This window comes from Carlito syrichta, unplaced genomic scaffold, assembly GCF_000164805.1.
Source record: "Carlito syrichta isolate Samal-C Ts95f unplaced genomic scaffold, Tarsius_syrichta-2.0.1 Scaffold308266, whole genome shotgun sequence".
NCBI classification, from domain to species: domain Eukaryota; kingdom Metazoa; phylum Chordata; class Mammalia; order Primates; family Tarsiidae; genus Carlito; species Carlito syrichta.
In genome coordinates this window covers 358366-372554 of record NW_007252362.1, presented here as the reverse complement: position 1 = coordinate 372554, position 14189 = coordinate 358366, and the positions used below count along the sequence as shown (strand labels likewise).

Genomic DNA, 14189 nt, shown 5'->3' with positions numbered 1-14189 from the left:
TCTGTTAAAAATTGGTACCCAATCATCTCCCTCAGAAGAGAACAAACTCTAAAGATATTCAGAAGAAGAAAACCATTGTCAGGGCTCAGTGGTGAGGATTCAACTTTCTGTTGTGGCATTTTAGATTGCTTCTTTAGATTGCATTTTAGATTACATCAGAAGTAAACATTTTGTCGAAAAAAGTATTTAATTTCAACTTGATAAAGAATAGCTACACAAACTTCAGCATCGTACTTTATGGTGAGTAACTAGGAGCTTTCCCATTAAGATCAGAAAATAAGGCAAGGATGTCCCTTCTCACTACTGCTTTTCAACATCATACTGGAAGTTCTAGCTAATGCAATAACACAAGAAAAGAACATAAAATGTATATCAATTGGGAAGGAGAAAATAACACTGTCTTTGTTTGCAAATGACATGAGTGTTTATGAAAAAAAATCCAAAAAAATTTGACAAATCAACCTCCTTGAACCAATAAGCAATTATATCAAGGTTTTAGGATAAAAAGTTAATATATAAAAATCAATCACTTTCCAATAAACCAGCAATGAACAAGTGGAATTTGAAGTGAACATATTACCATTTACATTACCACCCCAAAATGAAATTATTAGGTATAAATCTAACAAAATATGTACAAGACATATATGAGGACAACTACAAAACTCTGTTGAAACAAATCAAAGAACTAAATAAATGCAGAGATATTCTATGTTCTGGATAGGAAGATTCAATATCGTCAAGGTGTCAATGCTTTCCAACTTTATTTGTAGGTATGTTTAACGGAATTCAAATTAAAACCCTAGCAAGTTATTTTGTAGGTATTGACAAACTGATTCTGAAATTTATAGGGAGAGAAGAACAAAACTGGAGGACTGAGACTACCTGATTTCAAGACTTACTATAAAGCTGTAGTAATCAAGATAATGTGGTAGTGCTAAAAGAATAGACAAATAGATCAATATAAAGGAATAGAGAGCCCAGAAAGAGACCCACATACATCTAGTCTGCTAAACTTTGACAAAAGAACAAAAGCAATACAATGGAGAAAAAATCATCTTTTTAACAAATGGTGCTGGCACAACTAGACTTCCACATGCAAAAATAAAAATAAAAATAAATCTACTACAAAGACTTTATACACATGACAAAAAGTAACTCAAAATGAATTACAGACCTAAATATAAAATGCAAAACTAGAAAACTCCTAAAAGATAACATAAGAGAAAATCAAGATGACCTTGGTTTTAGAGTTAACTTTTTAAATACTACACCAAAGGCATAATCTATGAAAAAATTAATAAGCTGGAGTTTATTAAAATTAAAAAATTCTGGGCCAGGTCTGGGAGTTCAATCTGTAATCCCAACACTTTGGGAGGCCAAGGTGAGAGGATTGCCTGAACCCAGCAGGGATTTGAGACCAGCCTGGGCAACTTAGTGAGACCTCTTCTCTACAATAAATGAAAATATTAGCTGGGCATGGTAGCACACACCTATAGTTCTAGCTACTTGGAAGGATGAGGCGGAAGGATCACCTGAGCCCCACAGGTCGATGCTGGGGTGGCCGTGAGCGTGCCACTGCTCTCCAACCTGGGCAACAGAGTGAGACTCCAACTCAAAAAAAAAAAAAAAAAAATCTGCTCTGCAAAAGACACTACTAAGAGAATGAAAAAAACAAACCACAGAGTGGAAAAATATTTGTAAAAGACATAGTTGGTAAAAGACTATTATACAAAATACACAAAGAACTCTTAAAACCCAACAATAAGAGAACAAACAAACTGATTAAGGAATGGGTCAAATAGCTCACCAAAGATATTCAGATGTCAAATAAGCATATGAAAAGATGTTCAACATCAGTCATTAGGGAACTGCCAATTAAAATGAGGAGATCTCACTACACACCTATTAAAATGGCCAAAATTCAAAACACTAAAAACATCAAATGTTGGTGAGGGTGTGGAGCAATAGAAACTCTCATTCATTGCTGATAGGAATGTGAAAGACAGTTTGGTGGTTTCATAAAAAATATACATACTCTTACCATATCATCCAAATACCTTGACATTTACCCAAAGAAGTCGATAATTTATGTCTACCCAAAAATCTGTGCATGGGTATTTATAGCAATTTTATTCATAGTTGCCAAAATCTGGAAGTAACCTAAATATCCTTCAGTAGGCAAATGGATAAGTTGAGGTATATCCAGATAATGAAATATCATTCAGTACTGAAAAGAAAGGAGCTATCAAGCCATGGAAAGACAGGAGAAAATTTGGATGCATATCATGAAGTGAAAGAAGCCAGTCTGAAAAGGCTACATACTGTATGTTTCCAACCATGTGACCTTCTGGAAAAGGTAAAACTATGGAGACAGTAAAATGATCAATGGGTGCCAGAAGTTAGGAAAGACTACGCAGAGAAACAGGCATTTCAGGAGAGTGAAACTACTCTATATGATACTGTAATGGTGGGTACATGTCATTATACATTTGTCCAAACTCATAGAACGTACAACACCAAGAGTGAACACTATGTAAACCATGGACTTTGAGTGATGATGATGTGTCAATGCAGTCTCATCAGTTGTAATAAATGTACCACTCGGGTAGGGGACGTTGATAATGGGAGAGGTGGTGCATGTGTGGGCTTAGGGGGATACCGAAAATCTCTGTATCTTCCATTCGATTTTGCTGTGAGCCTAAAACTGCTCTAAAAACAATGCGTATTTCATAAAGGTACTTAGTTATAAAATTAAAGTTTCTTGTTTCTATAAATATTGCTTATGCATTTAAAAAAAATGAAACACTAGGGGAAACTTATATCTTGTGGATTGTATTAAATTGTACTAGAGGTCCTGCACTCGGATGCTGACTTCTCAAACAAAAAACCCAATTATTCTTCTTAAATATTTATTTCCCTTTCCACATTGCTTTTTATAGGATGGATTTATTGACTTCTTAGAGTTTATTGCTGCTGTAAATCTAATCGTGCGAGAGAAACTGGAGCAAAAATTAAAATGGTATTTTAAGCTGTACGATACTGATGGAAATGGTTCTATTGACAAAAATGAGCTCCTAGACATGTTCATGGTAAGTGATGCAGTAAAGTTTCCTTTTCTGGCAACTATATAGTTAATCCAGTTCCTTCTATGACATAGGTGACAGCTCTTTATGTGGCTGGCTATTCTTGGAATATACATTTCGAATTGCTGTTGTGGTGTAAGTTTTACTTTATCCTACTGGCTACTGAATATGCAACTGCAAATAGGCAGTTTCTTCCTGCTGCAATCCACCCTGATGTTCACAAATTTTGCAAAGCATTGGGATGAAAAATGAAATAAATATGATATTCTAAAACAACTTATCTTTTTTTTCCTCCCAAATTGCTGAGATTATTGTCATAAACCACTGTGCCTGGCCTGCTCTGCATTTTAGGAATTTCTGCATTTTAGAATCAGCATTACTTACTTTGGGAGAGGAAAAGCAATCCTTAAGGACAAAAGTCCTGTGATATACATCACAGTATCTCTTAAGATAGGAAAAAAAAAAACGAAAAGAGGAAAATGTTTACATAAATTAATACAATGGACAAAGGAACATGTATTTATTTAAAATTTAGTGTCCTGTAGACATACACAATAAACAGGAGAAAAAATCAGCAAGGTCAAGATTAATGCATACTGTAAAATCTGAGTTTTCTCTACACACAATAAGGATGTTAAAACAGAATTCAGGCCAAGCATGAGAGATCAGAAGGAAGCTTTAGAGTATAGGCAGAATTTACCAAGAAGGTAGTAACATCTTAATCTTACCTCAAGTGTATAAAATAGTCAAGAGAAAGGTTTTTGAGAAGGATTTCTGAGGGAATTTATTGCCTAGGACCCTCGAAGTCGATAACACGGGGATTTAAAGAAACCATTGAGATGTGACTGTACCCGGCAGTCTAGGGAGCACATCTGAGTGTTTGAGTCATGGGAGAGAAGTCTACAGAAGCCAACCATGGCAGCAAAGTAGAGGGATGCAGTTCAGAAAGTATCTGCATTCCTAGAAGTCATTGGGACAAAGGATGCCAGGGTGTTTGCCATGAATTGGGTATGGGCCACCTTGAAAGGACGCTGATGCAGAGCTGCCTTAGAGCCATCTGACAGGGTGAGGGAGAGTCAGGAGAAGGAAAGTAGATCTAGACCAATAGTTTTCAACCTGGAGAATCTGCATACTGTCTAGAGACATCTCGATTACCTGGGGAGCACGGGTCCGAATAGTGCTATTGCTGTCTACTGGTTAGAGACCAGAATGCTACTAGGCATTCAACAATGTACAGGACAGCACCAAACAAGAGAGAATCACCTAATCCAAAATTGTCAATTTGCAGATTTTGAGAAACTCTGACTTGGAAAGGGACTCGCTAGAATCAAGATGCTTGGTTCATGTCCAGAGAATTGCAGGAGAGAGAATCTCAGAAATGAGAGAGAAAGGCAGGGGGTTCTCTGAGAGAAAGAGTAGTCTATAAACACCTCCCAGTCCAGAGAGCACTGAAACTAGCTAACCAGTACAGGACCTGAAGTGAGAACTCTTCTGCTCCCCTTTGTCTCCGACCACTCCTGCACTCGCACAGAGAGACTCAAAGACTCAGTGCTCAGAGACTGCTGATTAGCAAAATAGGGGAGAAAGAGTGGATATTATACATGAGGAAAGAAAGAAGTAAAAAAAAAAAAAAGAAAGCCTTTGTGGCCATCCTCCATTCTATTTCTCCTAGAAGAAAAACGGCAAACTGACGACTCCCTCCAAAGATCCCCTCAGACTCAGCCACCTTGCAATCAGCATTTCACTTTCACTTATATAACCTGAAGATGGGTGATGAACGAATCAAGATTTCACAAGGAAGCTTTAGAGTGGTCTAATATCACTTCAAAATGTGAGAATGCTGGATACCTGGCCACACGTTCCAGGTTTCTGGAGCCTCTGACCGAATACCGAGGAACCCTGCAAATTTTCATCTCACGCAAATGCTCTGTGTACGTCACGGTTACTCCCAAGTACTGTCCTGGATTTAACTGTGAGATCTGTAAGACCTGGACATGCAAAGGCCAAGGGTGATGCTTTCCCATCGTTTATGTGGATGAATCCTGGATTCAAGCATAGTGATGCCAGGGGAGCCTCAAGAGAGAGTCGTAGTTAAGATTGTGCCTCTAACTGAAATATGTCGCCAGCGATTTTTCTAAAGATCCCTTCATGCTCAATCAAGATAGTTATGTTCGAATTCCCGGATGACTAATTCCCTTTCATTTTATTATGAATTTCTAGGTCAAATTCGGGTCGTTCAATTTAATCACCTGGAGGGGGGACTTGGCTAAATCTTCCTTCTAGGAAGGCTAGAAATGTCATTTGCCCTGGAACTCCTGACAACTGTTATGATGAAAAGGCACCGGCAGAATGTGAGAGGAATTCAGCTTCCTTCGAAGGCACATCTAGCTGTCTTCCCAGTTGATCGTTCTACAAAGGAATACAAAGAACCTGTGGTGCCAGTCACAGAAGTCAGAGAGGAAATTTGAGACTCACAGGGTTCTGGTCATCCTTTTGTGTCCATCCAAAAGATCCAAACGAATTTGTCTGAAAGTGAGAACAATGCCTGTTTTCTGAATCCAGAATTGTCCTGACCATCACCACTGCAATATTTTCTCCAATGGTCTGTCTGCATCTTTTGCTACCCCATAGGTTGAATGGGTCTCTTTATGCTATATAAAATAAAACTTCAGGCTTTATTCAGTTAATTTACCCTCCAAGCCCTCATTACCCAGAACTGACATTCCATGGTTTCTCTTTCTTTATTTTAGCAATCAGAAGAGGTTGGGTAGCAAAACTGACCTTAGCACAACCCTCAATTTGGTCACATTGGAGCAGAAACATTACAAAATCGATTTGCATCCAGCTAAAATGACCTCTCTCATTAAATATCTCTCTGCAGGCTGTGCAAGCCCTCAACGGCCAGCAAACCTTGAGTCCTGAAGAATTCACCAACTTGGTGTTTCATAAGATCGATATAAACAATGATGGTAAGGGAGCTTATCTCTTCTGGCTCACTTTTCTTTCTTTTTTTAAAAAAGTTCATTTTTTTATAGATTCAGAGTATACAAGTGCACATTTCTTACATGCATATGTTGTGTAGTGAAGTCTTGGGCTTTTAGTATATCTATCACCTGTATAGTGGACACTATATCCAACAGTTTAGTTTTCAACCCTCACCTCACCTCTCACATTTTGTAGTCTCCAGTGTCTGTTATTCCACTCGGTATGTCCATTTATACCTATTGTCTAGCTCCTATCTATAAATGAGAGCATTCAGTATTTGACTTTCTGTTTCTGAGTTATTTCACTTAGGATAATGGCCTTCTGTTCCATCCATGTTGCTGCAAAAGACATGATTTCATTTTTTCATGACTAATATTCTATGGTGTACAAGTACCACATTTTCTTTTTCCAATCCTCCTTTGATAGACACCTAGGTTTACCCTATCCCTTTGCCATCGTGAATAGTGTTATGATAAACACTGGGGTGAAGGTATCTTTTTGATAATTTTTTTTATTTTGGGTATATATTCAGTAGTATGATTGTTCGATCGAATGTAGTTTCTATTTTTAGTTCTTTGAGAAATATCCATACTGTTTCCCATTGCGGTTGTACTAATTCATATTCCCACAAACAGTATATAAGTGTTCCCTTTTCTTTGCGTGCTCACCAACATCTATTTTAGTTAGTTTGTGTTACTTTTTAATAACTGGCTTACTTTTCTTACAAAGTAGGAGACAGAGAACATCACTTAGGCAAAAGCAGAAACCTTTCAAGGGAACCGTAGTCGTGACTTGGACTTCTTAACTTAACCAACCCAATGTTTTCAGTCAGCACAATTCAGATGAGTAAATGTTTATCAACCATGTTTATTTTCAATGTGTGGTGCTTGACACGTTGTGGTATATACACAAAAGTAAAGAGGAGGCAGGAAGGAAATTGGGAGAACTAGGATGAAGGCCCTCCTGCTGTCTGCCCTAGGACATACTCTGTTTACCATTTCCTCTCTTCTGGAGGTTTCCCATGAACTTACAGATAAACTCAAGTTTTCCTTACTGTAGAAAATCTTCCTTCAAGGATGCCACCCTCTTCTACTATCTAACTTTGTCCTTCCCTTTGACTGCCCAGTTCTGGAGTGTCATTCACACTTGCCTCCATTTCTAATTTCTCTAAAATGTCTGGCCACATTTCTGCTCTTTCTGCTCATTTCTCCACCTGATTTTCTCACCCTGCAATCGGGGTTTCTTTTTAGCCCAAGGAAGGTGTATTTCTTCTTCAGAGGCAGGAGTGAAGAGAGAAGGCACAGATGTCCCAAGAGAAGGGAGTGCAAAAGGGTAGTTGAGCATACTGGCTTGAAATCGAGGCAGAATATCTAGGAATGATCCTTGAAAGACAGAAAATACGGCATGATAAAAAAAATACGATATAAGTAAGAGTTTTAAAAAAATGGATAAGAGGCCCTGAGTTCCAGTCATGATTGTCACCAACCCAAAGAAACTCCTTCCGAAGCACCTGCCCGCCATGTGGCACTTCTTCCAGTGGACACGAGAGGGCAGTAGAGACACATTTTGCCATGTGGAGGCCGGTAGTTTGCATTAGTCAAGTGTGACAGCTCAGTGTGACAGGATGGGATGGTGAGGACGATGGGAGGAAGTTCAAATGCAGCCACTGTTGTTAAGGAGCTAAACAACTGGACAAGAGTAGAATGCTCAAGAAATAAATTTGGAGGTATATCAATAGTATCACTCTTTCTCTACTTAAGGACTCCACCCGAGATCTGCCTCTCCTGAATTTCAAGTCACTTACTATGACACTGAGATCAAAGAATGAAATAAGCCAGTCCCTGCGAAAGATTGCAAGGAACAGAGTCAGACTCCCCAGAGCAGAAAAGAAGACTAAGTGAAGTTAGAAAAGGACCAGAGAAATGGAGAGTGGCGTGTCTGACAAAGCCAATGAAGACCTTGCTTGAAATATGCAACTGAAAATGGTGGTTGTCAAACAGGAGAAGGGTGTAGGTTTTGTTCTGTTTTAATTTTATTTTTAATCTTAGAGGTGCTGAAGGATGAAAGGGATTGGAGTAAAGAGGATAAACCATTTCAGTTGTGGCAAAAGCCTTGATGTAAAAATGGGTATTCCACAAGAATGGGACAGCATGAAGATTCCAGACTCTGCAGTCTCTTCGGTGACATTCAAAACCTCATGTGAAGAATAGTTGACACTATCCATGGACACTGCTTCTAGTGCTGGAAGTGGGAGAACAGGGAGGTGAACTTCTTTGGAGAAGTATGAAGATTTTGGTATCCTGAGGGAAAAACTAAGTTTCTATCAGTTTGAGCACATAGATAATGTGCTCTAGTAAACAAGACAATGATATAGGATTTTTTTGTTTCCTATGGAAGGAGATTCCACAAAGGCAAATATAAAGAATAAAGAATCAACAAAGTGAGAATATGATTAGAAGGGAACCTGAAATAAAAGTGGCTGGGTTGAAAAGAGACATGAACTCAGAAGAGAGAAGTTGTGCTCAGGCAATAAACAGCTGAGGCTACCTGGAGTTAAGGCAGTGAGCTCTTTAACCTAAAAGAATATGTCAACAAAAGAAAAGAGGGGTTGCATTATGGTTTCTAGGGCGGTTCATAAAACACTAATTGTTTCCTGTGATAAAAAAAATTACATCCCAAATTCATTAGGAGTAACAATGAATCACTTTTTCTTAGCAAATGTATATACAGAGCTAAACTTGATAGAATCTGCTTTTATATAAAAATTATTGAAGGCTGTTACATTCTTTCATCAAGAGACAGCTGCGTCATTCAATGCATCAAGAAAAAGATACTTAAATACGTGTGTTGGACAGAGACATGCCAGTGCAACAGAATACAAGGAAGAGAAAGTAATAAAGATAAGAAAGATTGATATTTGCAGAAGTGCAAAAGGATTTGGCCAATGTTTGACAAAGGAGAATAAAGTGCTTCATTCATACATAAAGGGAGAGGTAGCATCACACAGAGAAATGTCTATTCACATTCGTACAAGCCTAAGTATGCATACCTCAAATATTATTTTTTATTGTTTATTATCGTTGCTAGCAAGATCAGTGTTGGTGGAAATAGAGATTCTCAATTAATTAAATACCAGATGCTAATGACTGTATACCAACATATATGCTTCTGATTTCTCAAAGTAAAAAGCAAGCACATCATTGATATCCAATACTCGAAGGAATATTGAAATAAAAAAGATGATCGCAGCACACAAAGATACAACTAAAAGGACTCTAAAATTAGCCAGGTGTGGTAGTGCACACCTGTAGTTCTGGCTACTTGGAAGGCTGAGGCAGAAGGATCCCCAGAGCCCAGCAGGTTGACACTGGGGTGACCATGAGTGTGCCACTGCACTCCAGCGTGGGCGACAAAGTGAGACTCCAAACTCAAAAAAATAAAAAAAGACTCTAGGCATGAAAATCTCAATTTGATTATAAATTGTTTGCAAAACTATGACCAATATCACATCTATTATGGCAGAAAAAAACACAACATTTATGAAATATTCTATACATAATTATTATGACAGCAAGTCAGTGTTGGAAGATTAAGCAAAAGAGAGGTATAAGATTAATGCTAGAATTATAAATAAAGATGAAAAGCTATACATTCTGGGAAGGCAAGAATGTATAGCTTTCTGTTTTGTGTACTTTGGTATTCCCTGTGCTGGCACATAGTAGGTTCACTAAAAATAATTGTGCAATGAATGAGTGATAAGATGAAAAATAAAGGGAGGAATAAAGAAGAAACAGGCACAATGTGCAATGCTATCTGTAGGAAGAAAGACATCTAAAATATTTTGGATGTTAACACATGTATATGTATATGCATTCCAAACTTCACAAGATATAAACCTGGATTGGTTAGCAGGAGTTAATTAGCTATGGGAGGTAGGGGACCGGGGTCCAGAGAGAGGTTCAAGGGGCATTCTCTCTTTGTTAAACCAAAGCCTGTGTGTTTGAAATTTTGTTTTAACCATGAGCATATATTATTTTTGTGATGTAACAAGTTTGTTTAATTTTTATGAGTTTGATTTTTATGTTGTGAACAAAACATCAGGAAGGAGAGCTTGAAAAGAATGGCAAAGGCAGAAAGTTGAAACTAAACAATGTGATATTCTTGAGGAATAAAAACAGAGGGGGCCAGTGAGGATAAATGACTAAGCATGTAATTCTGTAGGCTTTATCAGCAGAAGAATAGCAATCTGCATTCTCTCGTGCTCTGATCAGGAGTCCATCTTGTTATGATTTAGGGAGGTTTTTAGATGTTCACAACATCAAGTGCAGGAAGTGCCTGAGCAAGGTTAGCATAGAGCCAAGTAACCCAGGGTTAAGGGAGGCGTCAGTGGCTCATAATGAGAAGCCATGAAAGTAAAAATACGCCAAAGAGGAAATGCAAGAGGGTGATCATTGAGCAGATAATGTAGGTAAAAGACCACATGTACTCACTCATAAGCAGGCCCTGAACATTTATTATAACACTATAAGAAAGTGATTGGCAGTAGGGGAACACTGCAAGGGGGTGGGGGAGGTGGCACATAATGTCAATAAGGGTACCCGATCTCAAACCAGGCGGAGTAGGGACTAAAGGGAGGCTCAAACTTCACCTCTACAATGACCACTTATGTACCTAACCCTGAATTGTACCTCACATCTTTAAAATTTAAAAAAAGCCAGTGCTTCAGACTGGAACATTGCAAAAAGCCACAAGGGTCACCACCCTCAATCAGCCTGGGAAACCGAGAAGTGCAAGAAGGGAATTTAGTTTCCACACGGAAGAGAAGAGACTGCCACACCTAAAACTCTCCGAAAAAACACTGCTGAGTGCCTCTAGGGCCACCTTGCTAATGAACACAATGCTAGTGTCATTCAGAATCTTCACCAGCATCCTCCCTTGAAAGCATGGTTGTTCTCATCTCCTGAATCCTGCCCACCCCGTCTTCACTGATTTTCCAGCCCCAGAACAATTTTGATGAAGTGATAATGAAAAGAAACTCGAAGAAGAAAAAATTCCCTTACGTGGCTCACTTCTTTAAAGCAAAAATGCTAATATAGGCATGCCCAGTAAATTCTGGCTTTTTTGGTGGGGCTGGAGGGGAGTAGTTTATTCTGTCGTAAAGGACTGTTAACTATGCTAGTGGGAAGAAATGCATGATTTAGAATACCAACAGGATAACCAGATTGCAAAAACAAGACTAAAGGGAATATTCTCGGATAGCTGTCGTACTACCAGTGAAACTGCTAAAATAGTTGGTGAGTGATAAAAGAGCACTTGTAATGTTGACCTTCAGGGTCCACAGGAGTAGAAAATGCATCCACCACGACCACAAACAACCCTAAACAACGCAGACATCAATTATGTGTATATGTGTATTTCAACATTTAAAACATGTGCATTTTCTGAACTACACTGTAGGAAAATTGAAATAGAAAACAAAATCATAAAAACTCAGTAATCACTTTAGGTCTTTCTGGGCCCTGTGGTCTCCAGATCAATTGTCTCTCATGAGCTTCGGCTCTTTGCTGGTAGATTCTCCTGGACCTTCACAGGCGATCCTTTCTAGGTTAACCCAGAAACCATACGTTTAATTCGTTTGGACACAAATTCACAATCAAATTAAAGAGGATTAGGAAGCAGCGTTAAAGAACATCAGATAAAGGGAGCCAATTCATCAGCATAAGCTTTCTGAGTACCCACCATATTGACAACACTGTCATCGGTTGTGGTAACTGTGTGGTTGGTAGTGGAAATGGTCATTGCAGTCACAGTTTACTAAATGCTTAGTGAACAAGTGAACGAATGTTGAGTGCAAGAGGGAAAAACAGAGAGAGCATTTCAAAAGAAGCATTTTAGATATAGTAAACATTGTAAATGACGATAGGTAGAGGGTGACAATTTGGAACAGAACATCCTTTTTTATGGTCAATGGTTAGGAACAATGAAAAAGTTGATATGAAGAGTTCAGAGTGTTTTGAAGAAAATGATTAAAACAGCAGCGAAGGTCGGACATGGTGGCTCATGTCTGTAATCTCAGCACTTCGGGAGGCCGAAGCAGGAAGATTGCTTGAGCCCAGGAGTTGGAGACCAGCCTGGGCAACATAGAAACCTCGTCTCCACAAAAATAAAAAAATAAGCCAGGCTTGATGGCATGTACCTGTAGTCCCAGCTATTCAGAGCCTGAAACAGAAGGATCGCCTGGGCTCAGGAGATCAAGACTGTGGCAAGCTGTGATTATTATGCCACTGTACTCCACCTGGATGACAGAGTGAAGTGGAACTTCAACTCTAAAAAAAAAAGAAAAGAAAAGAAAAAGAGAAAAGAAAAATAACAGTGATGACTTCCATCTTTTTTTCCCTTTTCCACAGCAGTAACCTGCTTTTTTTCTTTTTTTTTTCTGAGTCAGAGTCTCACTCTGTCACCCAGGCTGGAGTGCAGTGGCACACTCATGGACACCCCAGCGTCGGCCTGCTGGGCTCCAGTGATCCTTCCGCCTCAAACTTCCAAGTAGCTGGAACCACAAGCACCCGCTACCATGCCCACCTAATTTTTGATTTATTGTAGAGACGAGGGATCGCCAACTTGCCCGGGCTGGTCTCAAACCCACGGGTTCAGGCAGTCCACTCACCTCAGCCTCCCAAAGTGCTGGGATTACAGACTGAGCCACCAAGCCTGGTCTTGCTTTGCTTTTCAACTGAGATGGTGGCTATATCCCAGGACCTTCAGAGGCAACCTCTTCTATTGCCAGCAATGATGGCAACATTTTAAAACTAAGTAGTAAAAACTGACACTCCCTCTTCTCTTGTGGTCCTGCTGAGCCCCTAGAAACTTGAAGTCTTTGGGGACTGAGAAGTCACCAGCTGTGATTTCCCATTACAAAGGGTGGCTATTCTTTGATTACACAAGGTTCCCCTGCCCCATCTCCCCCGACCCATGTGTCCTTTCCTACCCACACACTTAATACTCCCACTAATCTGCAGTTTTCTCTGCTTCCCTTTGGTTTAGTACATGGTTGTGCTTCCCTGTGACACATAGGAAGTTCTATTACTGACAGCGGTTAGCTGGGGGTTTCCACAGACCTTTCTTGGCATGAATAAAACATAAGAATCCAAGATTAGAGTCCCCTCTAAAAAATACATTGTAGTATTTTGCATTGAAACCAAAAGGAAGGTATCTTTTTTTTTTTCGAGTTGGAGTCTCACTCTGTCGCCCAGATTGGAGTGCAGTGGCCGCTCCCGGCCACCGCAGCCTTGACCTGCTGGGCTCCCGCGATCCTTCTGCCTCAGCCTTCCAAGTAGCTGGAACTACAGGCACACGCTACCACGCCCGGCTAATTTTTGATTTATTTTAGAGATGAGGTTTCACCATGTTGCCCAGGCAGGTCTCGAACCCACGGGCTCAGGGAATCCACTCATCTCAGCCTTCCAAAGGCGCGGGATTAGAGGCTGAGCCACCGAGCCCGGTTGGAAGGTATTATGAAGGTGTGAGTTCATGATTTTTATATTGAAATTGCTGCTGTGATGTTGTAGATACTTGTCTTTGTTCACTAACAAGCGTAGGGCAGTCTAACACCTGATGTTAGTCTCTGCTGACTTCCTACCTGGGGTGCGCTTTCTCTAGTTCCTGAATGCATTTAACTTGTCTTTGGTTGACCTTCCACCTAGCCACAAACGCTGTTCGGCATAGTTTCTTTGAGATCAGGAACTTCATCTGATCCTTCAAGTTGAACACACCCATAATCCCAATCCAGATGATTTCTGTCTACAGGTAATACCACTCCCACCCCCCAAAAATGTTAAAAAGTCATCTTGTGAGGCGAGGAAAGTGGAAAAACATGACAGCTAGTACACATGGGTAAAAGGTGATGGAGTGGCATAGTCAAAGTGATAAATTAGGAATCAAAAACCAGAAAAAGAGAGAACTCATGACTAATGATAATATGTGGAATGAATAAATATTTAAGCGTCTTCAGAGCTTTGGATAGTCCCTGGAATTATTTCCTCAGAGAGAATAATATTGAAAATAGCCTCATGAACAGTCATTTCCTCTTTCTCTTTTTTTTTTTTTTTTTTTGGTTTG

The 14189-nt window shown here is 39.5% G+C and overlaps 1 protein-coding gene across 1 annotated transcript in view; it reads left to right on the top strand.

Annotated features, from left to right (window-relative positions):
- GUCA1C (guanylate cyclase activator 1C) overlaps positions 1-14189 on the top strand; it is a 37828-nt gene that overhangs the window by 22226 nt on the left and 1413 nt on the right. The window contains exons 2-3 of the mRNA XM_008065390.2: positions 2943-3092; positions 5968-6055. Of these exons, the coding sequence (XP_008063581.1) occupies positions 2943-3092; positions 5968-6055 (238 nt within the window). The remainder of the gene's footprint in view (positions 1-2942; positions 3093-5967; positions 6056-14189) is intronic.